The sequence below is a fragment of the Odontesthes bonariensis genome, chromosome 13, assembly GCF_027942865.1.
Source record: "Odontesthes bonariensis isolate fOdoBon6 chromosome 13, fOdoBon6.hap1, whole genome shotgun sequence".
Taxonomy (NCBI): domain Eukaryota; kingdom Metazoa; phylum Chordata; class Actinopteri; order Atheriniformes; family Atherinopsidae; genus Odontesthes; species Odontesthes bonariensis.
In genome coordinates this window covers 26644442-26669563 of record NC_134518.1, presented here as the reverse complement: position 1 = coordinate 26669563, position 25122 = coordinate 26644442, and the positions used below count along the sequence as shown (strand labels likewise).

Sequence of the window (25122 nt, the reverse complement as noted above, 5' to 3'; positions counted from 1 at the left end):
GTTGACTTTTTAAATACATACAAACACTTTTTGTTGGGGGAGGACAACGATGTGTGACAAAAAGCTTAACGCAGGAACCATTGCTGACTTTTCATAAAAGAGAATGTTGTACGAGGGAAATGCAAATACCTCAAATTACGCTTCTAAAATCATTTTCTGAACTTTCTACACAAAGAAAACAAAACAGAATGCAGATGATGAAGCCCTACGCACACACTTATTTTCAAAGACAGTCAAAACCTCAAGTTTAAGGCCACTGATTCATACAGGAAGTTATTTTGGTTTGCTGCATTGGGCTGCCTCACTCTGATAGAGTCTAAGTCGCTCAATGGTTTTTGTATCTGTACGGGAAGGGAGAAAACTCTTTATTCCTGCAAACTAACATAAACCAAAGAGGCAGAGTTTGCTGGACGCCTACTTGATGCAAGTAATCTGAGAAAGTAAGTAACTTCTGAATTGTTCTCAACTTACAAATTCTATATTTCTGAGTCTATAAAGCCTGTGAGACAGTAACGGGACAAGTTTGCCGTTGGCAAAAATAGATTAACGTGTTTAAAAAGGAAAAAGAGAGGCTTTGAACACCGGGATCTTTTCAGCTTAGAATGAAAATCTAGCTTGTATTAAAACTCGAGAATCAAGCCTCTTCAAGTTGCTCTAAAATTCTTTGCATTAATTTGATTTAACATGTCACAGATGGATGAAAATTGAGATTTATAATAATAAAAGAACAGTAATGTATTTAATGAACATGAACACTATTAATGTGTACAACTGCATGTAAACCATGTTCACATGAATTCTTACAAAGTGTTGTAAGACAACTCTTTTTTTTTTAAATTGCTCATGCTAACTTCATAAAGAGGAAAGTGCTTGCTTTGAGATACAAGACTTTAACACATAAATATTGATCAGAGCCAACATATTATCAGTAATCCTACTATCAACAGTGTCCTATTTGGCGTTCTGTTGTTAATGTTTTTCATCTCATAATGAGTCTTTTCTGGCTCTCTGCAGTCTTGACGCTAATAGCTAAGAAAACAAGTACTTTGGAGATCTGGTGGCTCAAATCCTCTGCAGCCATTTCCAATAGGCTGGAGATTATTTTCCAGACTAACTCGTTAACCTCCAAATAAAAAATCTCCAATATAAAAGATAATTTCCAAATAAATCAAGATAGTAACTCCAAGTATCTAACTACCGTCCCTTTCATACAACCCCTCTCTCCAAGGCCCAGCGAGCTCTATAATGTAGCCAGACCACCCCACCAGCCTAAATCCTCCACTCAGACTGAGTCTTCCTACGGCCTGTTATGTGCGCTGGTATTTTCACAATCACTTAAACCTTGCTAAAATGTCCTCCCTTAAATTTTGGGTAGCTTTCATTCTCGTTTTTTTTTTATTCTCCCTCAGCCAAATGGATTCAAAGATCCGAACCTGTCAGTCACAGAGTAGCAGTTTCATATTAAGCAACTTTCCCTCTCTCCCGTGTCTTTTCTTGGAAACGCCATTTTAAAGTTCAAACAAATGGAGGATATGTGACACGGATCTAAGTGTCTATGAAGAGTTTAAGTGCAGCGGCCATTTTTTTGCCCCTTAAGTTGCTTTGTTGTCAGACTTGATCAATGTTTATTTGACTGGAAGTGGAAGCCATTAATAAAGTTATTGGAGTATGTAAACTACTGCTGAGTGTTGACTGCTCCAGACATCCCCAATGTAAAAATTCAAAGCCAAATGAAGTCATTTGTATCTTCTTTGGTCCATCAGTTATAGTGCAAATAGAAAGGAAATCAGCACATCGTACATACATATGTGCAGAGGAAGTGCTTAAAATTTAAAATTTTTCATGTTAGATGATTATGGCATCTTGTTATACCTCTTAGAATATCAAAGGAAAATATTTTAGATAGCCATGCTAGCGTTTCACTATTTAGTTGCCATTGAAGACCTATTTTCCTCCATGAGGGTCTGTCTGATTCGGGCTCAGCACAATAACATTTTTACATGAGAGATATTCCCAAATCTGATTTTCATGATAAAGATCATAAATACGAAAGAATAGATGAGTGCCTGCAGCCACTCTGCATTGTCGGCTGTTACTATCTCATTCATTCCTCACAGTATTACTAATGTCCAATTTGTCTCATGTTAGATGCATGTGTGCAGAAATTCTGTTGATGTCTGAAGGTGCTCCAGCTGCCATTGTGACCACCAGATCACACAATTAAGCTACAATGTAACAGAAGAACAAGTAGAAAGGTGTCAAACCTGAGAGAGAAAAAGCTTTCTTAGCTTTGATAACTTTACCCACCACAAGTAACTGGTTGTACCAGACCAAGTGTTGCTGTAAAATCAACAAAACCAAGGATGAATTGTTGCTTCATTCATTCAGTTACAAAACTCATGCTGAGTTTAAAATTATAATATAAATCACCGATGTTCACCACTTGCAAACTAAAACTATTATATTTGTATTTATTATTTCTAAGTGATAACAGATTTGAATTGTTTTCCAATTCCAATCTTACTAGGAAGCACTTCTTAACACAAAATTAAAGTAGAATGACTGACTGTCCCTGGAGGCTGAGTGGGACGTGATAAATGTTGAACATATTTGATTTCTTAGAATATTTTCATATTTCAGTAACATCAGCCCTTTTATTTGTTCAAAAGCTGCATTTGTTTCAAAAACAAATTTTCCGACGTTAGTTTCAAAACAAAAAATCACGATAATGACAAATATTATATCTTTTTGCCGAATATTGAAAATGTATTCAGGCTCCTCTAAATGTGAAAAGTGAAAAACTATAACATAATGACAGCAACAGGAGAGTTTTTTTTTTGGGGGGGGGGGTATAGAAAACCTCTTTCTTCTGCATGTCTAACTGTTGAGGAAGAAAAATCCAAGGGCAAACTGTGTTGGAAGGACACATTCTTTAGCAGAGCACCCAACTAATGATGTTTTTCATTTCTGTTTCACCCCCTTGTTAGCTGCAGAGAGCAGGAACAGCAATGAGTCCGCTGTGATAATGGTGAGTTATGGTGCTCGTATCTACAGTGTTTCCCCACGCCGGTTCTGCACAAATGTTCCCAGGGGGAACTCTGGGAGTCTGCAGCCCCCTGTGTAATTACATTTTAGCACAGAAATAAATAAAGAAGGAGATTCCACTCTGTTATCATTCATGCTCCAAAATCATGAGGATTAATCTCTGTATTTTTAATGTACTTTAAAGCGTACTTTAAATTGATTTTGGTTGAAGTTCAACATTTTGTTTAGTCTTATTATTCACCTTAATATTCATTAGCTTAAAACGCTATTTGGTCATTTGAGGGAAGCCTTGGATCAGTTTATTTCTATGAGCTGTTACTACAAATACAATTATAATAGATATATAACTTGAGGCTTTAAAAGGTCTTTAAAAACATCAAAATAGTTGTTTTTCTCTTAACATAAATGCCTTATTGTTCATTTTACTGAACAGACTTAGACCTATGCTTCTCAGAAATGCTGCTAAAAGAAAGATAAAATTATGTAAAGATATTTTTTGCCTTTATTTGAAACTGTAACGGTCTATATTATTTCTATTATCTTTTTCTTTATCTCGATATACTTGCATTACATATACATTTTTTTATTTCAAATACAATGAAAGAATAAAGTGAGAGCAGTTTGCTGGGCTGATGTATATAATCCATCTTTAAGCCAAATTTACCCCTGTTGATAATTCACACTAACAATGGCATATGAATCCATTGATTTTATCACTATAGTTGCAGGCTTCTGCGCCGAGGAGGGATGAGATAGAGTTTTTCAACACACTGACAAAAACACAATCCAGTCAACTCTCACTGGATAAAAATCTTGTGTTTGATAAAGTCATTTGAACTCTTTCAAAGACCACACAAAGCTCCAAAGCATTTGAGAAATCCGAGAGGAATTCAATATTAGATGAAGAAAGAGGCACGAAACTACACAAATATGTATCCAAGCTCAAACCAAAACAAACGCCACATAAATTGAAGTTGTTGTTTTTGTTAAAAGGACTGTTTCATAATCGGGCTTTTTCTTTCAAAGGAGTCTAAATCTAAATGAAACAATATTATCACTGCAGCTCTGAAAGGTTTGTCGATGCAGTCTTGTCTAATTGTCTAACAGTTTTTTCTGAATAATAAATACTGCTACAGCTATTTATACTAGAAATATGGAAACATTTCCACGTATAGAATAGAATAGAAAATACTTTATTCATCCCCTGTGGGGGAAATTCACAATAGGAAAAGGAGAGGCTTTGAACACCAGTCTCTGTTCATTGATGGTATATAAACTTATATCATTCCATTCGTGTGTGGCCAAACGTGGTTATTGTATGAGTCGCTGTCTCTAAAAAGGTGTAAATTGAATGTTGTTGTTGTTATTAGACACAAACATCAATCTCCTCAGGGGTAAAAGTCAAAATAGACTCAACAAACCAGCTCTAGTGTGGAGGACAGTGATTTCAAACTGAATGAGAGAAGCTCGTGTGATTGTGCGTGATTAATGCAGCCACTGATTGTGCAGCTCCATCATCCTCACACCTATTTGTCCAGCCACACCCCAGGTGCTCTTCAGCTGACACTTTGAGCCATACGCTATTACTTCAAAAACAGACAGCGCTTATTGTTCAACATTGTGTCAGAGTCACTCTTTTGCACCTGTGATCAAGAGTAACTTTGCTGCTATGCTGCTTCCTGTGCTTATTATTACATGTACACACTTATTCAGGATCCAACGCTAGCTGTCTGCTCTGAGTATATTACTGTATACTGGATTATGTAAAGAGGAAAAAGAAGCACGAATATCAAGAAGGCTAAATAAACGGTTTATTGTATACTTATTGTGCGCTGTATAAATACGTGGCAATTTTCTCTTCACAGGATCACTTCAGGGGAGACAGCAACAGAACTGGGAAATGTGGTAACTATAACAACGTAGAGGAGCCTGAGTATGATGTGGTGGATGACCATGAGGAAGCACTCAGAGTGCGTATACTTCCTGCAAGGCCCATGAATGATGAGAGGGAGTATGCAGGTATAAACAGGCAAACACTTTCACTTCCTCTTTAGGTCATTTACATTCTAGTATTTGGTGTTCGAGTCTAGTTTCAGTTGATGGTTATTCTGAGATGAGTGTCAATTATGAGTGTTGTTTTTTTAATTGAAAATACAGAAGACTTTTATAATATCACTTTTTATATAATTACAAATGCTGCATACTAATCATAATGAATAATTACACTCAGAAAGTTGTCATAATTTTGATTTGCCATCTTGTGAGACTAATTCCGTTAATTTTTTAGTAGTGAGTCAAACTTCTGATGTACGTCGATAAACTGTCATTCCTTTAATGTAGGAAAAATGCAATGCATGCAAATTAAAAGTAATTACTTATATCCAAAACTATACGAATGGACTTTTAGGTCCCAAACCTGACCAGAGTTGATCTTAAAGTTGCACTTTAGAACACTCAGGCTGTGAATCTTTCACATGCTTACACAGAGAGGCTTGAAAAGCTCTTCTGAATATAATTACAATGAAGCTGAACAGAAAGTAGGCAAAAAGAAATCTCCAGCACAGAATGAGAGCAGTATGGATTTGAGCGAGAGCTCATGCTGAGTGAGCATGATCTGCTCGTGGGTCTCCAGGGCCATCTGTTGGCTGAGTCAGACTGCGGGAGATTACAATTATCCCAGAGCTGAGGAGGAGGAGTGGGTAGTGGGAACAGACTCCTTTTACTCTCCTGCATGGATGTGGCCCACAGCCAGGGGCCTCACAGCTGCATGTCTCCAACTACATACTGAATGTGGCTTTTAATGTTCACACTTCTGTAATTAGTGCAGTCTGGTACTGCAGTGTGCTACTGGGACTGGCATCGACCGAGTTACAAAACAAACTCAGTGCCTTTCAAATGAGCGTTCACGCAGGAGCAACTGAACCTACAACAATTCCCGCCACTGATAACAGTATGACAGTTACAGTTTTGTTTGATTTCAAGACAGGGATCTTCCAAGGTCATCGTCTTCTCAGAGCCTTTCATCGTTCTCTCCTGTAAGCTTTCATTTTTTTGTTGCTCATTGAATGAATGTACTGCCTCAACTGAACTACTGCACTGACTGCACTCTGTACTTTTCTCTTCTCTCCTGTCAATTAGAGTAACAACCCCCCTGAACGTCCACCCAGAGACACCCGCCATACAACCGGTAAACGTAAAATATCATTATTGAAGCATATTAAATTAATGGTCACAAGTCAGAGGCTTTGCCGTTATGTTAGATATGTTGGCAAATATGAACTTATTGCAGCAAACTTGATCCAGATATCTATGTAAAATAGATATTATTGAGTCAGCTCACTGCTAAGCAAAAGCTACAAGATTCACTTTTCCAGTATAATGAAAATTCATCAATGACTTAACCTTTCTCTGAATTTGAACAGGTTGGTCATCATACTTAGAACACAGAGTTATCACCCACCTTTTGCAGCTGCTTCTGGTCCTTTTGTTTACTGCATTTGTTTTACTGCACATTCACAGTATAAAGTTCGGTCTGTGAAACCTTTGTTTTTAGGGAAGCATCTGATAAATTCCTTCTATGTTGCATGGGCAGACAGCAGCAAACTGATGAGCAAAGTGAAGCAGCTACTAGCCAAAGATGATTTCCATTTCAATTGTTGCTCAAGATCCAAGAGAGAGAGACAATGTTGAATTTAACATTTGTCAGGGGGCCAAAAATAGTACTTCAAATAAATTTGAAATAAATATTCCTCGGTGCATGCTGGTTGTTAAAAAAGGAAACTTTTTGATAAACTAAAAAAAACATCATAAGTATGTTAATTTTGTGGTAACTGTGTAGCTCTACATTAGTGTGGATTTTTTCCCCAGCATTGAGGTAAAGTTGTACTAAAACACAAAGCTTAAGGTTTTAATGAACAGGCCTGCAGCTGGTGACCTCAGCAGAACACTTATTCTAAGACCATTCTACAAACCTCTAGAGTTAAAATCTAATGCCAAATAACCACGAACCCCAGTTAAATGGAAATCTGGGTACAAGCTGAATGTCACACAAATTAAGACTGCTCTTCAGTGTCTAAATGTTTATCTTTCACATTTATTTCTGCTTTTGAAACGTAGGGCCTGCTGTAAACAGAAACATGAAGCCAGGCAGAAGAAAGACCAAATTAGGTAACGCCACTGAACAGCTGAACATTTTTTTTCCGTCCAGGTTACAGTAGCATCCTAAATACTCACATGTTGCATTTACAGATAAGGCGCTCCCACCTCTTCCACCAGATGAGCAGGTAAACCACTTGTGCCACACACTTGTTTCTAACTATAAAATCTGTGTTGATTTATTACTCATTAAACACACAATCTCTTTTCTCAGATTCTGATATCCCACCCATCACAGAGGTAGACATATCAACTGATATTCAAAGAATTCATAGTTGACTTCAACCAAAATATAGATGGACTTACATTTTGAGTTTGTGCTCCCCAGGTCCTCTTCATCGCCTTCATCTTTTACCTTGGACTTGGTCAACCACTTTGCTGGACTTGCTCAACATGAATCCTGCAGGAAACAGTGAGTTCAGTTTCACTGTTTACTCCCAGTGAGTCTTTAATGCTGGTTTTCATTTGTTGTAGCCAGCCATGACCCTTTTTGACTCCGTGAGACTGATGTAAAGAAAACCTTATACAGCAGTTTTGTATTGTGTAGCAGCGACGCCACCTGCTGGTTAGTAAAAAGATTACAGTGTGGGCTGATTGCTTTCTGTAATGTGATGTATTCTTTTTTTTTATTTCAGAAGACAGCTGGGGGAAACTGTAGAGGTAGGTGCTCAAACATGCAGAATTATTTCAATCATGGCTAACATGACAAGAAATTCTTAACATAACAATTTTTTTTGTTTGTTTTTAGGCAAATTTTGCTTTACAACACAATGGTAGGGTCAGAAAAACTGATTAGAATGATAACGAGTGCAACATTTGGGTGAGAACTTCAAAGTTTTAATCATGTCTTATATGTTTTTAGGTCCACACGCTGCGGAAAGTGCTCCAGCCCATCAAATCAATCAAAGACATTCTTTGGATTTGGAAACTCATGACTTAGACAAAAGGTATGATCTTTAAATCCTCAAGCTGGCCATGAAAGTTATACCATATGTCATTGACATGTGCTTTTTTTCTCTTTATTTAGGTCACATCAAAACCTAGGTAAGAATGTTAGAGATTTTCATCATCATCATCACCGTTATCTAGTTACAATTTCAGTAACATAACAACATGAACACCTACTTAAAGAAAGGGTGCCGTCAAGACGCCGTCACCATGAGTGGCCGCAAACCAAAGAAGACATTGACCAGCGGGATTTCTGTCCAGTGAGAAGGCCTCAGGTAAACCTGCTGCTGCTGCTTACAGTAATAGTAAAGAATGACATCTGTCAATTACTTACTGAACTCTGCTGGCAGACCTACTGTGAAGAGGACTGGTACGTTGGAGCTTGTAAACGCACAGATGCTGAGCACGCCTTACACCTGGTGAACAAGGTATCTCTATGAAACGAGTTTAGAATGTAGCTGACCATTTCTAAAGCTCAAGTAGACCTTTTTGGAGAACAACTTCTTTCTTTTTTCCAGCCTATAGTTTGAGGGGAACATCCCCATCAAATTTATGTCAGCATTAAATACAAAAAGAGAAAGCTTGAAGTTTTAGTTTTAAGATTGAAAGAAGAGAAACAAAATACCCTTTACCATTTACCTTAAAGAAAAGTGAAAAACAACAACCTAGTCTGGTTATATCACAGGAAGAGTGAGACTAAGCTACTCCTTTTAAACATGTCCTCTTTTTCTGATTCCTCACATTAGGATGGAGCGTTTTTGGTTCGAGACTGCTCCGTCAACACCAACAGCGAACCTTTGGTGCTGGTCGTGTACCATGAGAAGAAGGTTTATAATGTAAAAATCCGGTTCATCGTGAGCACCAGAAAGTATGCACTGGGAACAGGACAACGATCAAGTGATGTGAGTGGACTGATTTGAAAAGACAGCTTGACATGCACCCCCTTCAGCATTGCATTTTCAGCAGCTGACATCTTGTTTTCTCCTCAGACGTTTGACTCTGTGGACAACATCATCAAGTTCCACTCCGTATTCCCAATAATACTCATCAGTGGGAGAAACATGTCCGGGATCAATTACCCAGACGGCTGTGTGCTGACATATCCAATAACGAAAAAAGATCTCGAACAACTCCTACAGTAGCACCCGCACTAGCAAAGACAGTATGTCAAGCCTCGTCTGATCCTTCACATACAGTAAAAAAGAATATGTACATGTAGGAAAAATGTGTACAAAGATGTTATTCACAAGTAAATTTCATTCAGAGCTCCAACTATCAATTATAAAATCCGGTCAGCCATTTTTTTCTTGAATAATTATACATAGAAATAGAATAAGATTTGATACATGTCAAAGATAAGGAATGCTTGAACATTGTATTTTTCATGTATCAATTATCTAAGACAAACACACATTTGAGGATGGAAGAAAATAATTGCTATTTGTCTCTTGATAAATCATTTTAAATACAAATATCTACAAATAAACTACATATACTACAAAAAGACTTGCAATCTGATGCTGTCTGTTTCCTTATTACACGACTGACTAGTGATTTCAGCACTTTGAATAAAGTGATATCAATACTCAACAATGTAAGGTCTGGGCCACTAAATCAAAATTAGCTCTCTATATCCAAAATGGATATAAGGTAAAATAGACCTTTAGACTCCACAGGGGAATTTCACAAAAACAAAGTTCCCTGACCGGGAATCGAACCCGGGCCGCGGCGGTGAGAGCGCCGAATCCTAACCACTAGACCATCAGGGATATGGAAACGATAACGACATCGCACAAAAAAAAAAAAAAACCGGCCACACAAATGGGTCATAAAAAGATGACTGCGAAGCTGGCGTGAGAATTAATGCAAAAAAAAAACACAAGTTGGTAAATAAAATACAAAAAAAAAAAATTACTTTTCTGACTGCAAATACACTAAACCGTTTAAAAATTACAAATAAAATTTGATCAAAGCATCAAAATAAAAATAGCCTATCTATATAGAAAATAAAATATAACAAAAAAAAGTATTTAAATGTTCAACATTCAAAAATTGCAGATAAAAAAACCCAGGCAAACTTTAATGTTGAATCAGCTAAAACAAAAGTCACATCTGGGGAGGATTAATTATACACAGACTAATCAAATCAAGATGGCTCGTACATCTACAGTTCAACTGCATTGTTTCTCTTTTTTTCTTTAAAAGATTCATCCAAATATAATCAAGTTATCAGTGCTAATGTTTTATTATTTTTCACATTTAATCTAGTCTGATTACAGCTACTCAGCCATGTCTGAAACGTCTGTTCAATTCAGTTAATCACTGAGAAGAGAAAAAAAAAGAAAAAAGCTTTTGGCAGAGTCTCTCCTAATGTTGTCCTCTGTTAGAATTAACAACCTGTATTCTTGAGCATGACTGGGGCCGTTACTTCAGCTAATACATATCTCGGGAAGTTGTTTTAATTGTTTGAAGTGTGACTTTCTTCTAAGACACAGGTCTCCCAGGGGGTCAGATCTGGCATCTACTGCTGATAACAAAGGTAAAAAAAAGGTCTGGAGTGTTGTAAGGCAGGACGCTTGTTGATCAAAGGGGAACTGGCACTCGTTAGTACAGTAAATTCATGGCTGGTTTAACCCTGCTGACAATTCAGCCTTTGAACTTTCAGTGGTATTTTTTTTAAATTTACCAGAAATGCATTAACACTTGAGCCTGATCAGCTTTCAAACTGACATATTGACGAAACATTCTGCCATTTTACATGCTGAGCTCCCCTAAGCTGCTTTAGTTTCAAGGCTTTGCTGTGCTGATGTTACGCAGGATGGTCCAGAGTCACAATGTAATATAATAATAATAATAATACATTTTATTTATAACGCACTTTACATTTACAATAAAATCTCAAAGTGCTACAATGTAGTCACTAACTGTTATTTGCGACCCATTTGCTGAAGAAAACAATCAGAATACAACCATAGCAACCAAGATATTTGAGTCGTTTTTAATAGAAAAAGAAGAGTTACACAATTGTTATTAAAAAAGCATGAATCACAATGATAATAAACACTGATGGTGTAATAAAATTAAAAACACCTGACTCGAACATGACAACTCAACAAACAAGGAGTGACTTAGAGGTCAGATAAAATGTTCAGAAAGAACTCTCAAAGATTAAAATAACAATATATGACAGTGACTGCACAGCAGCTTCAGATACTGCAGCGTAAAGAAAGCACAGCATGAATGATGGTGCACTGGCGGCCATAACTACCAAGTCTGAACACCAGTTGTCATGTTTTATATTTATAGCTGTATTTACAATAAAATCTTAAGGTGACAAAAACATAAGACGATAAAAACTGTGGGCAACCAATACCTATAAATTAATCATAGGTCTAGCACCTTATACTGTACAATATGATTATACTATAAACACGGACACACAGGTGTCATAATGCTGCCATAAGAAGAGAAACAGATCTGCAAAGTATCGGTACAGAAGACAACGATCGTTTGAGGTTTTTGAAAAATGTACAAATGGTTCCGAGTGCTCAAAAAAAATGACCGCAGGCATAGAGCATCTTCAGGCAGAAAAAGGCCAAAAACAAACAAGTGAATGTCTTTCTTTCTCCCACGGGAACTAAAACGTTTGGGTTTCTTCTTGATGTGTCACCGTGCAAAGTCCAAATTTAAGGTCCAAAATGATTTTTCTGAATATGTCATTTCCAGGATGGAAAAGTCGAACGTGTCGGATGAAATATTGCCCGTTTACAATCAATGACAAAACAGAAAGCCATCAATGTCATACACTAATTTCCCCCAAAGACAGAATACAAAACGAAAATGCACAATGATGCACGAAAACAAATCAAGTCATTTATTTTTTAGACTGTAGTTTTAAATATAAAAGTGGCTACTTGGCTCACGTCTCTCGTGCGTCAACCAGTCTGGAGTGTCAGGAATGGTTCAAATTTGAGCTTTAACCTCTAGCCTCACAACAATAAAAAAAATATTGGCACTTTCAAATCACCTCTTGACAACTGGCTACATCCATAAAGTTAAAACCGATGACCAAAAATGGTCAGCAAAATAGCAAATACCAGGGAACTCAAAACATTCAATAATACTCAAATTTAAAGTAGAACTATGACATTTTGCTTTACCCTTCAGATTCCACACGATTCCACAGCTTGTTTATCCGTCCATCACGTCCCGTGATTTGTAACATGAGTGTCTCTGAATTCACCACTACACAATCAACTGCTGCACACGTTCGCACTCATCTTTTTGGCCAGGTTTTATAATTGCACCCAGCTTTTTGGCATGAGGCCATTAGATTTGAAAAATTGCCCCGAGCACAGATGCGATGAGCCATCTGACAACGCAAAGAAAAGGGCACACTGTGAAAGATGATCAATATTTCACAAGAGGACTGGGGGGTCGGCTCTTTCTTTAGCCTTGTGTTCTTCACTTGATCAGGGTTGTAGTGATTACCTAAAGATGTACTTATTTTCACTGAGGAGCTTTGAGCCAACTATTGCACGGGAGTCATCCCCCCCCCCCATGAAATGACATAATACTAAAAACTCATTTTTACCTCCGTCTTTCCCAATCAACCACTTATAGGTGAACTAATGCTATTTATGCATGGAAGTGCCAGAAGAAACTTAGAAATGCAAATGAAACAAAGTCCTCATTTTCAAATTAACTGCATGCATTAACACCTTTGACAGATCTATTGGTTTCTCAAACTTCTGAAACAGTACGTAACATCTGTGTCTTGCTGTATCGGCAATCTACAACAGCAGACAGTCATTGTTTTATGGTTCATAGCAGTCAAACTGCATTGCACACGAATATTCCATATAATACATATAAGACAATGTTGTTGACGTCCATCATTTTTTAATATTATGCTCCCATTAAGAAAATATTTGCCTTAGTATTGTGTAAGTTTCAACTCCACTGTAATACTTCTTATTCTCCCACGGATGAAAAACGTCTTCATGGAAAGACTCCGACGGTGCATCCCATCACTTCATACTTCTGTCCCATGACTTTGCTCAGCCTCATTTTTAAGATTTGACACTTTGGAACTGCTTCAGAGGTGCCCATGTCAGCAAAAGTGTCTGCGGTCATTCCCTGTGCAGAAGCCCGGGGCTTTGGATGATTCAGCACCACCACCGGCTGGTTCGGACCCGGTCGTTTCACTGGCTGGTCCTGCCTCAGCGGCATCGGGTAACCAACTGAATAATCAGTGAGGCCGCCCACGGGTACCTGAGGTCTATATCTGGATATTCTAAGTTTCAGTCCCTTCTTGCGTTTCCTCCACACGCCGACCTGAACCCGTTTCAGACAGATGGTGAGGAACTTTGAGGAGATGTCAGGCTCGGTTTTGTCCGATTCATGCTCAGGATCTGCAGTCGTAGATTCCTCCACACTTGAGGCAGTTTTAGATCCCTCACATGCCAAAGATTTGGAATTTGGACTGTGACTGCATGTGGTAGTGTCTGATGTTTTAGTGTCATCGTTTTCCTCCTTGAGAAGTTTGGCATTTTGGGTCGGCGCAGGTGTATGCTGAATACCTTTATCCTGGTCTTCTACTTTTAAAGACAGAGTTGCCTGCTCTGTCAGTAACACGTCACGAGTGAAGGATCCTTTTTTTGCGGCTTCCTGAGCACGGTGAACGGACGTTGGAGCCATTTGCTCTGTGCCATTAATTATTTTCATGTTACCTTGAGTCGTGCTGCCAGAACTGTCTTTCTTATCCATCACTATGCCTCGCAGAGCCATGACCAGTGGCTGAATGGAACCTTGACCTCCCTCTGGCTGTTCACTTAATGAAAACACAGAGGAGATGACCGGGAAACTCTCAGGCTCTGGCACATCTCTTCTTCTTGCTACATCATGAGATCTGACCTCCTGGGCCCAAGTAGTCATTTTTGAACTTGTGTGATTAGAAAGGACGGATTTTCTTTTTGGTGAGGGATGGTTTAGCGTCCTCGTTAGTGGAAACGTTTTAAGTTCAACATTGTCTTTACTGACTGAAATTGCAGACGGTCTCACTTGGGCAGCTGCAGCTACAGGTACACTCGAGGATTTAGAAGACGGTGTGCTTTGCTGGTTCAAGCACACCACCTCCGCTGCTTTCAAAGGACTGTTGCATTTAAGGTGGCTTTCCCCCGGTTCTAGCTTCACAGCCGTCGACAAGTCTTTTATATTGCTGGTGTCAGATGCCCTCCTGGCTGGGATGCTCTTGGAATGCTCCGGTGTTGGATTCTTTCTCTCATCCACCACTCTCTGAACACTTGTACCCATGCTGCCTGGATGCAGAGAAGTGGTCAATCTGTTGGCAACCCGGCCTGAGATGACAGTCGGAGAAGCTGCATTATGGTTCACAGCTGCCATTTGTGCAACTCTGATCCCACTATTTATGTCCCTTACAGGATTGAGGATAGTTTTGGGAATCTTGTTTGGGATGACTGAGTTACACTCCAAGTTGATTATTTCTGATGGTCTTTTCAATCCAACCTTTTCTTTGTTCAAATGATTGTTGGTCATATTGACTGGGGGAGCAGCAGGATGCTCCACATTCACTGTCCTTGCTTCAGACTGTTTTCTGTTGACTGTGCACACGCCCATACACATAGACCTCACTGTGTTCGGATGATGTAATGTGGATGATAACGGCTTTCCCATTATAGTGTTTTGAGGAACTGCTGTTTTTGTGTCCTTTATCACAGACGCATTTTCTTGTTTAGAGACGAGCCTCAACTTTAGCTCTTTCGTCCCGTTGACAGTTTTCACCTCAACTAATTCGACCAGGCAGCCTGCTGGGATTGTTACTTCCTCTGGCAGAGAAACCGTTAGAGCCCTGTTGTGCTGAATGAGTCCATTCAAAGATGTCCCACGTTCTGCATTACCATTGGTTACATTTGGTAGATTTGTGTCCAGTGTCTTCCCTCTTTGTTCATCTTTTCCCAATATGACAACAGGCGCAACTGGGGTGGGTAACGTCACCCGGACAAGAGGTCGAAGTGGCGACATATCAGCAGTGGGTGCACTTGTTAAGGCACTGGAGACAGGGACGAGTAAACTTTTTGTTATGCCATGCTTAGCAGGACCTTGACTAATATTTTTACTATGCAAACGATCAATGTGCTTCACAAGGCACCGCCTCCTCATATAGCCCTGTCCACAGTGGGGACATTTGAATGGATACTTTGAAGTGTGCTGCTTCAAGTGCTCATTTAATTCCGCCTCACTGAAAGAGACACTGTTGCAATAAAAACAATAAAATCTTGTCCCCATGTGCTCGATCACGTGCTTCTTAAACACAACTGCATCTGTAGAGGCAAATCCACACTTCTCGCAGCGCATCACATTTGAGGTGCTTAATAGGTGGTCCAATGTCAGATTCGGATGTCCACCATTCACAGATGACGGCATGCTTTGATAGCTGACAGGCTTCATGGTGAGCGGTGAGGTGGACTGGTCATCTGGCAGCAGGTCTCACAGATTCCAAAGCTACAAATACACCTTGGAGTAAACATCCATTTTCTCCAGATGTTCTGGCTTTGATCCTCAGACAGATACACACTCATGCAACGGTGAGCTGCGAACTGAGGCGTCTCCACCTGTGTGAAGCAGTAGAAAAAAATATTTAACAGCTACATGACTGACTGAACCCTACAGAGCACAGTGCTGGCATGAAGACGAGGCCCATAAAGCCCCTCCCCCTCACTCACAGTTTTTGCAGCATTTTTTTTTACGACTGCTGCTTGTTAGTCTTAAAATCACGGATTGTGCATCCCAAAAGGAACTAAGCGGCTAATCAAGCGGAATTCAATCATTCATATTTGCATCCCGCCGTTCTAGACTGTCCTCCTTTGAGCATACAGTAAAGGCCCCATTGAAGGGGTCTCGGGAACGACGGTACGCTTTTCCAATGTTTATGTTTGCAAACGACTCAAATTTCTCACACATACCTGATTTTACTTTATTGTAACAACGTTACGGTCTGACATATAATCTTCAAATAAGTAAATAACACGGAAATACCTTAGTCAGAGATGATGTTGACGCTAGTCAGCGCAGCAAACCGAACCGCTTTGAGTTAGCTTACCATTAGCCGCCTGTAGCTAGGATACGTCTATTATTCCGGAAGTAGCAGCTCTTGTTGTCAAAATAAGAGTGCGAAATAAAAATAAACCAATTTAAGCGATTTGAATTGGTTACTTTTTCTAAAAATCTGAGTATAAACGACAGAATTATGATCAAGTTTGAAATGCCACATTTATAACCGAATTACATTTATATTGTAGAGATTGACTTGATTTCATTTTGATTACGTTTTTTAAATTAGAAAAAAAAAAACGTAATTTGATAAAGTTTATCCTTTTGGATTGAAAGTTTGTTATTACTTAGTACATTTTAAATTTTTTTATATTCGAATTACCACTCGTGTATAATTAAGATTGCATTACTTGTTATTTATGCAATTCTTGGGGAAATTAAAAGATGAACATTTTAAGCAATCGCAACTTCTGCATTTGAACTTGAATCCTCAGCGTGACTTTTGGCTGAAAAACAGCAGTGACAACAACTTGCATGGGATTGCTGATATAAAGTAGTCTTTACTGAAACATTAAACATTAGGTACAAAAGTAACATACATTAAGTACATTTTTCACTAAGGGCTGTTTACAGGCATTATTGCAAGTCCAGACAAACACATAGTCCAGTTAAATAAGCATCCATGAATGAGATATACAGATAAAGAGTAGACCATTGCACAATACAACATATGGATTAAAAAATGGAAGTATATTTAAACAAAGTAATTGATAATAAATGATTAGATATAGGATGATACATAATTTAACTTTGTTATTTACAGTAAGAAGTGAACCTATACAGCTGTAGCTTCTACTGGTAGTGTTTTTATATATATGTTTTCCCAGCAACTGTAAATTCTGAATATACTAAATGCATTTTATTCATACTGTAAGTGTTATGAGACTTTTCAAAACAAAAAGTAATATCTGTGGAACTCAAAATGTTTTGGCTGTGTTTGCATTTTTGGTCAAATAAAATCTTCTTCATGAGGGTTTGAGGTAGTCCTAAAGTATTTTTTTTTTTTTGCCATCCAGTAGATTACTGAAAAAATGCATTTATGTTTTATATTCAATATCAGACAGCGTTTCAAAGTAAGCCGACACTCGTTGGAGATTGGGTATTGTTTTGAAGGTTTAAACCGGAAACACTTGTTCATGTGATGTTTACTTAACAGCTGGTCAAACGGGGCGCAACATTTTTGGTATTCTTGGAGAAATGCTGCGCAAACCCTCCAGTTTGACCGGGGAAATTTACGTTAGAATCCAAATATGTTACAAAAATTACGTAAAGCCTCGGACACATACGATATCCACGCCTCTCTTGGGCAAAAATGACCATTTCCACTTTGCCTGTGTTAAATGTTAACTTCTCGGGGCCGTTAGTGTTTGTTCAGTGATAAACGGTTGTTATGGCAGCTGTTTGAAGTAACGGGCCTCACAGTGGGCTCGCAGCTAACGACACAGGAAGTGGTTTTAAGCTTTTGTAGTTGAAGCTTTAAATCCAAACCACGGGCCTTCGCTCACTGAGAGTGGACACAGAGATAAACACGGGCACGCTGTGGATGCATCGGGGGGGAAATGCCATAAACACAAACAAAAGCATGCTGCTCAAAAGACTCTACAGACTGCTTCCTAACGTTTCACTGGCTTTACCGCGGTGAGTGTTACATTTATGATATTCAGTGACCTTCACAGGTGGCATATTCACTCTTAATTTGCTTTCTTGTTTATCTTTGTTTTGATCTTCACTCGTCCTAGCTTAATTACCCTAAAGTCATCTGCATATTTATTCAAATTCTCGTTGAAAATATGCTCGGATTTATTTACACCTGTTATTGTAGCCGCCATACAGTGGTTTATGTTAAGATCATCATGACAATTGTGAAAACTGTTTCTGGGATTTACACACCATTGTTGCAAGTCACAATGACACAGCAGTAGCTTTCTGGCTTGACCCTCCCATCCCCCCCCCACCCCACATTTGTCGACCGCACACGCCTTCAAACTTCCTGGTTATGGCAACATTAATCCAGCTATCGAGGACGCGAGCTGCCAGTCGGTTTATACTCAGACAGGAACTTTTCTCGTCGTTTCGCAGGCACAAAGTCATCCGCCGCAGCATGGCCTCGGACCAGGAGACGGTCCGGTTCGACTTTCTGGTGGTCGGCGGCGGGTCTGGAGGTCTGGCTGGGGCTCGGCGGGCGGCGGAGCTCGGAGCGTCCACCGCCGTCATCGAGAGCCACAAACTCGGAGGTACCTGCGTGAGTAAAACTACAAAAAAAAAAAAAACCTCCGTTATCCATTTCTCTGCAGCTTTCACAAACATGCCAGTTTGCCAGGCTCAGTGCGAAACATCCGGGCTCCTTTTGTTGACGTCTAATTGTGACTAACATTGTGGGTTTGTTAGCAGTTGGAGCTGCAGCCCAGCCAACAACACAGCCAGAAACACACAGCTTTATTTTACACAGACTGGATTATCCCAGGTTTAAAAGTGTCGCCACCTTCTGTGTCTGTATTCGTAGGTGTCTCGAAACACTTTGAAATATAGTTGTGGACGAATGTTGCGACTGTTCGCGTTACTTTTGAAATAGTTCTCCTAAAGCTATTGAATTACACGTATCATACATCGTTATTATGTCTCTGATCATTAGAGTAATGTGTCAGTTTGTGTGACACAAGTTAACGACAAAGAGATGTTGCTACAGATTTCCTCTAAAACACTTGAACCACATTGTTATTGCGTAAAGGCAAGACGGTTTACAAGACTGATTTTCTAGTTTTGGTGAAAAATGAGGAAATGGGGCTTCTGTCACGTAGTTTTGTTAATGGTGGATGATGAAAAGCAGATTTACCAATGGCCAGTCAAACTCATTGTTTCTATCTTTTTCATTTGAATAAATATCACAGGGACTTAGTGGTTGACCACAAATGTTTGATATTGTAGTCCCTATCTGTCTCCTGAAGCACACGGACTCTTTTGCAGTTTATCTACCTGAATTTCACTTTTTTTCTAGCTTTGTTCTAAGATGTTCTCTGTAACGGGTGGCGTGTGTTTACATGTCGCTTGGTCAAGGTTTCAATCAGCTAATTTACTCTCCTTCAATGTTTTTCTTAGGTCAATGTTGGCTGTGTTCCCAAGAAGGTACAGTTTTTATTTTTTATTTTTTTTTTATCCATTCTCCTTGTGATAGTTTAAAATTGAACCGAGTGCCTGTATTCTTAAATTGAATAAGGTAAAATATTAAGTGTGAAAGCATAAGGAAGTCACAGTGCCTATCTGATTTCCTCTAGGTTATGTGGAATGCAGCAGTTCATGCAGAGTATCTACATGATCACAGCGATTATGGCTTTGAAGCTGGAAATTTTCGTTTCAGTTGGGAGTAAGTTTCAGTCTGTTGGCGTCTTGTGTCTTTATTTTTTTTTTATACAACTACAATGAGCTCTTTTGTAAGCTGGTAGGGCAGTTCCTGGAACAAAGCGGTGTTCATTTCATAGAACAACTTCTCCATCTGTTGCTCTTTTGTTGCTTCACTTTTGCCCACTTCTCTATCTCTGCGTATAAAGTAGCTGAGCCCAGATGGTGGTTAAAAGATTAGCTGCCAGAGGGAGTGTTTCACTGCAAATTTTAGTCGGAGGAACAAAACATGGTAATAAGGCTGGGCATCTTTTTAAGGTGTGCCTGTGTGGGCAATTGTATTTCCATTTCCATTGTATGTTAGAACAAGCAGTTATCCGTGATATTGCGACACATTACTCCGAGGAAGGCTACACTGAATTACTAAATCAACAAATGATACCCATATGAAGCTTCTAATGCTTTTGCTTTTTTCAGAACTATGCCAGATAAGTTATTTAACTCTGCTGCCCTTTTCAGTTTGCATTGTTTGTTCTTCTCAGCGTGTGTCGTTCTTTTTCCCCACCTCTGTAAGATGCATCAGCAGTACTGATATCCCATTGAAATTCCAAAGTCCAGAAAAAAAACATGAATAATCTGTTATGTACCATATTTCAAAGATAGAAAGAAATGTGATCTGGTAATATATATAATATGTGAGAGTATTTTAAAGTACTCTTAGTGTAGCCTATACAAAAGCTGCACAGCTTCTTCAAGCCGCATCCAAGGGACCGTTTACATTTGGAATGGTGTTCCTGGTCGAGGTGCTTGTTGTGTATAGATGAAATGAAATGCCTCGGCTGCCTTGATGATATTTTATTGTCTATTTGCAGAACTCTTAAGGCCAAAAGAGATGCATATGTAACACACCTAAATCGCATTTACCGCAACAATCTTGACAAGGTGAGTTCAAATTGTGTGTCACAAGTTGGAAATATTTGACTTGTTTGTATAACTTTTTCTCCTTGTCTGAAAATAATTGTGAACGTATTTATACCTGCTCCTCTCCAGGCTAAAATCCATAGCATTCAAGGCTATGCCAGGTTTACAGACGACCCTGATCCTACTGTGGAGGTTAATGGAAGAAAGTACACGGCACCTCACATCCTCATAGCCACTGGAGGGCAGCCTTCTGTTCTGACTGATGATGAAATTCCAGGTAAGACTGAGGTGCAGCAAGTTTGTGTTTACCCTCCATGACTGAGTAGTTTTTGATTTAATCCTTTGTTCAAATGTACACATTTACAAAAATATTTTTTTTCTTTTTTTCCTTTTCACTTTTTTAGGGGCATGTCTGGGCATCACGAGTGATGGCTTTTTTGAAATCGAAACCCTTCCGAAGTAAGCTTTTCAAATCATTTCTAGTGTTCTTCACACCAACAGGAACATTTGGATCTGTGTTTAAAAGTTTTGCCTTCCCGACAGGCGCAGTGTGATTGTTGGAGCTGGTTATATTGCAGTGGAAATGGCAGGCATTCTTGCCACCTTGGGCTCCAAAACATCCCTCATTATTCGGCAGACAGGAGTAAGAAGAAAACGGATTCCCAGCGCATGATTCTTTCAACTGCTGGTGTGCCACCCTGCTGTAATGTGTCCACGTGTGCTCCCATTTTCTCTCTGTAGGTTTTGAGGAACTTTGATGCCTTCATAAGCGCAAACTGCACCAAAGAACTGCAAAACAACGGCATCGATTTGTGGAAGAACACTCAGGTGAAGTCTGTGAGTAAAACAGACCGAGGCCTGGAGGTGACGCTCGTCACCAAAGACCCAGAGAAGAAGGACGACGAGGAGAAGATCAGCACCATCGAGGAAGTGGACTGCCTTCTCTGGGCCATTGGCAGGCAGCCCAATACGTCTGGACTGAATATCGGAGGCATAGTAAGGATCTGCTCGTGAATGGTCGACTTATGTAGACTAGTATCAACTGGCAACATTTCAGCTGCCAGGGTGGGGAAAAAAAAGTTATTGTTCCTGATGTAGAGCTTTAACTTAGAAGCTGATAAAGGTGTAAAATGTTCACCAGAGTCACCAAATCAACAGTGATGGTGAGTTAAAAACATAGTATCACCACTGTTAGTTCTTCTTCTGTCACTCTTAAATTTCCTGAGATCATTTTAGAGTTTATTTCTTAAGCGCACATGTATCACAAACCAGAAACTAATGGTATTTAGCTACTGATTAAGTATGATGTGGAAATAAAACCAGACAGCAGTCGCATAACTACCGTTATGATGTCTGTTAGGTTTAACAAGTGAAATTTACCTGCAACAAAGCTCTTAGGCTGCTGTTTTGTTTTGTTTTTTACTATCACAAAGAGTATCATTTAAATTAGTGCAAACCTAATTAAAATCATCTACTCGTGCTGTTTTTAACCTAACAATTTTAAGGTGACGGAGAACATAAATGACTTGTCAAAGCGGCTGCTTAGCTATGAAGCTGTACTTAGTAAACAAGAAACAATGATGAATGTTACCGCACCTTTCTGTGAGGACTGTGGCTCCCAAGACTCTGAAAGAGGAGAGGGTGGCATTTGCCCTGTGTTGTTTGGTTTTACATTTAATCCTGCTCAGTCTGTTGAGTCATTGTTGTTTTATGTTGCCGGCAGAATGTCTGAGTTGCTTCTTCCTAATTTACAATCAACGCTGCTCATTAAGGGAGATGCCGTATCTTAGGCAGTGTTGGCTGTTTGCTTCATGTGTCCGATTTCATGTTATGGAAAAGCCAGGTTTAGCTGAATGCTTCAGGGAGAAAATTTTGTCTGAGGTTTTTTTTTGCTGATTCATAGTGACTGTACGATGGTTTGTCCCTCTGTTTGTTAGGGCGTGGATACAGACGAAAGAGGCCATATCATTGTGGATGAATATCAGAACACTACTCGACCGGGCATCTACGCTGTCGGGGACGTTTGCGGCAAAGCTCTTCTCACACCTGGTAGGAAGTAGCACAAACAACACACAGAATCCTCCTAGAAATTGGGCAGCATGAAGGTCTGAAGCCTGAACTTTTCAAAACTAAAGGCTTTAAGAATGATTTTGTATTCATCTTTTAAAGCTCTGCACTTGTTTTTATACTGAAAAGGCACTTTTAATATTAATAAGTTGGAAGGTTAATAAATATGTTCAAAGGGGACATTTCAGTTTGTCAGACTTACGAAGATTAGGTCACTCTTTTCAAAGATATTGGGTCTTTATTTGCTTTCTGTTTAAGGCAAGACTTAAGTGAGGTTATATAGTTCATTTTAAAACACAAGTGGATGAACTGTATGAACTAAAATTGGGGAAATGGCTCTCATCCACTGAAATTATGGCATAAGTGAGAACATATACAGAAAACATATACTTGCTAATTACAAAGGGCACACATTTTTGTCAGGATGCTGTGCTAAAGCATTATTTTGATCAGAACCAAAAAGCACAAATGAGGTTGTTAAACTGTCTGAACAAAAGTCATCAAAACTGGTGTCAGAACTCCAGCCACCTGTCTGCTTCATTTTGAAAACTGCCTTCATTTGTGTGTCTGAAGCGTGTTGGTGTCACAGCTAAGTTGTTCTTCGAGCTACATATTTTGCTGGAGTCGTGACCTTTTTTAGCTATTACTTTTCTCTGGATACTTTACAAGTGGAGAGATATGTCCAGCAAACTGTACAAAATACTGTAGCAGTAGCACTGGTTTTTACCAGTTTTTCTGGTTTAGAATATAACATTTATCCTTTGTGGAGACCTGGAATGTTTTTGTAGCACATTTATTGTTATTCAGGCCTTACTAATATGTTGCTTGTTGGGGCAGTTGCCATTGCTGCAGCCAGAAAGTTGTCACACAGACTCTTTGAGGGCAAAAAGGACTCTAAGTTGGATTATTCCACCATCCCAACAGTGGTTTTTAGCCACCCACCCATCGGTACTGTGGGCCTCACGGAGGGTGAGTACACCCCTGAAAAAGATTTCTTTACCTGGGATTACATTTTTACCACAGGCTGCACCTACTGGCCATGTAAGTCATTTGCTTAATTTCTATTCTTGTACGTGTCACAGAGGAGGCCATTAAATCCAACGGAAAGGAGAACGTGAAAATCTACAAGACCTCTTTTACTCCAATGTATCATGCTATCACAAGCAGGAAGAGTCTGTGCATCATGAAGCTAGTGTGTGTGGGCAAGGAAGAGAAGGTAAGTAACTCTGTCTAATTAAAGAAATTGCCAGTGTCTTTATTTTTTAATTCTGTTGTGCTAAGTGTTCTGCAGCCTTTTCTTTTTTTCTTTTTTTTTTTTTAAACTCCTGAATTATCTCATTTCTCCAGGTGGTGGGCCTGCACATGCAGGGTCTCGGCTGTGACGAGATGCTGCAGGGCTTTGCTGTGGCCATCAAAATGGGGGCTACTAAAGCAGACTTTGATAAGACCGTCGCCATTCACCCCACCTCATCTGAGGAGTTTGTCACGATGCGTTAATGCAAACGCAGCCCCCACCTCCTCCCTACCTCCCTATAAGACCAGCAACCCAGGCAAATACACCAGGACAGAGTCACGCCTCCATACTGCTCTCACATCAGCTTTGACAACTTACCTTCCGAAACTACTTGCATGCTTCCATTTTCTCTCATTTAAGTGACCTTATTTGTATACAGTGTTGAACTCTTTTTCTAATTTATAGCTAAAAGGACCAACTCTGAGTTATGACCCTATTAAACTGGACTGTGGGTCTTGAATACTCACTGAAGACCGAATTCTAATTTAATGATTGTAAAATGGAAGTGATGAATTTGCAGTTATTATTGTCGAGATTGCATAAGAAGTCAAAAGACCTCTATCCTAGTGTATGTGTTTGACTTGTCAACCATTTGTCAAATTCATTTTGGAAACAGTGATCCTCTTTAAGACACCTATTAAGTGCGAGGTATTGACATATATCTTCTGTACTGTTTGAAAGATCCAATAAACCTGCAGTTTTGTTTTTTTCATAAGTGTTGGAATCATTTCCTCCTCTTTTAGTGACTACACCCTCCTAAGGAGCCCTTCCCTGTGTGTGTTTACAACCTTTTATAAACTATTTGGGTTTGGCAATGACCGGGCCACTTCATTCACTCAGGGAGCTGTATTCCTGCTTAAACCCTAAGACAGATCATTCTGTTGAGTCAAAAGTCATGTTATTGATTTGGCAGGTGAAGCAACTCTTAACAGATTACAGTTTTGGTAAGCAGTGATGAAACTGAATTTTGTTTGTTTTTTTTTAATTATAACCCTCTTAATTATGTGACGGGCAGGTGCACCACTGTTGTGGATATTTAATGCATTTATCCTTATTTCACTTATGGCACTGGTACGTGGAAAATGTATACAGTTTCAGAATGCAGAGTGGAGATAAGAAAAATACTTATTAAAGTCAAATTTCGAGACTAATACTTTCCACTTTGATTATATAGAGTATACAAATAAATATACACAGGTATATTTATTTGGAGACTTTCACAT

The 25122-nt window shown here is 39.2% G+C and overlaps 3 protein-coding genes and 1 non-coding gene across 6 annotated transcripts; 2 read left to right on the top strand and 2 right to left on the bottom strand.

Annotated features, from left to right (window-relative positions):
• Window positions 1-307: 307 nt before the first annotated feature.
• clnk (cytokine dependent hematopoietic cell linker) lies at window positions 308-9643 on the top strand. Of its 2 annotated transcripts, none has more exons than XM_075480717.1 (17): window positions 308-440; window positions 2988-3028; window positions 4911-5064; window positions 6028-6080; window positions 6184-6232; window positions 7162-7212; window positions 7294-7328; window positions 7415-7440; window positions 7529-7612; window positions 7839-7860; window positions 7949-7973; window positions 8063-8147; window positions 8228-8244; window positions 8332-8423; window positions 8499-8576; window positions 8895-9050; window positions 9138-9643. In XM_075480717.1, the coding sequence occupies exons 2-17, from the start codon at window positions 3026-3028 to the stop codon at window positions 9288-9290; spliced, it is 1083 nt and encodes a 360-aa protein (XP_075336832.1). In that variant the 5' UTR covers window positions 308-440; window positions 2988-3025; the 3' UTR covers window positions 9291-9643. The 2 variants fall into 2 exon arrangements, with proteins under 2 accessions (XP_075336832.1, XP_075336831.1); XM_075480716.1 differs by having other exon boundaries at window positions 7836-7860.
• Window positions 9644-9845: 202 nt separating this feature from the next.
• On the bottom strand, window positions 9846-9917 carry trnae-cuc (transfer RNA glutamic acid (anticodon CUC)). The gene has a single exon. It is a non-coding gene; the product is annotated as a tRNA-Glu (tRNA).
• A 1206-nt stretch (window positions 9918-11123) lies between these two features.
• znf518b (zinc finger protein 518B) lies at window positions 11124-16287 on the bottom strand. The gene is made up of 2 exons (XM_075481808.1): window positions 16207-16287; window positions 11124-15782 (listed from the first exon to the last, which is right to left on the bottom strand). Exon 2 carries the CDS (start codon window positions 15616-15618, stop codon window positions 13150-13152), a length of 2469 nt encoding a protein of 822 aa, XP_075337923.1. The 5' UTR covers window positions 15619-15782; window positions 16207-16287; the 3' UTR covers window positions 11124-13149.
• Window positions 16288-17601: 1314 nt separating this feature from the next.
• Window positions 17602-24614, top strand: gsr (glutathione reductase). Of its 2 annotated transcripts, XM_075481806.1 has the most exons (13): window positions 17602-17919; window positions 18361-18523; window positions 19378-19404; window positions 19554-19642; window positions 20490-20559; window positions 20668-20815; window positions 20943-20997; window positions 21082-21181; window positions 21280-21534; window positions 22476-22587; window positions 23443-23574; window positions 23688-23821; window positions 23953-24614. In XM_075481806.1, exons 1-13 carry the CDS (start codon window positions 17825-17827, stop codon window positions 24100-24102), a joined length of 1530 nt encoding a protein of 509 aa, XP_075337921.1. In that variant the 5' UTR covers window positions 17602-17824; the 3' UTR covers window positions 24103-24614. The 2 variants fall into 2 exon arrangements, with proteins under 2 accessions (XP_075337921.1, XP_075337922.1); XM_075481807.1 differs by lacking the exon at window positions 17602-17919 and having other exon boundaries at window positions 18464-18515.
• Window positions 24615-25122: the final 508 nt, after the last annotated feature.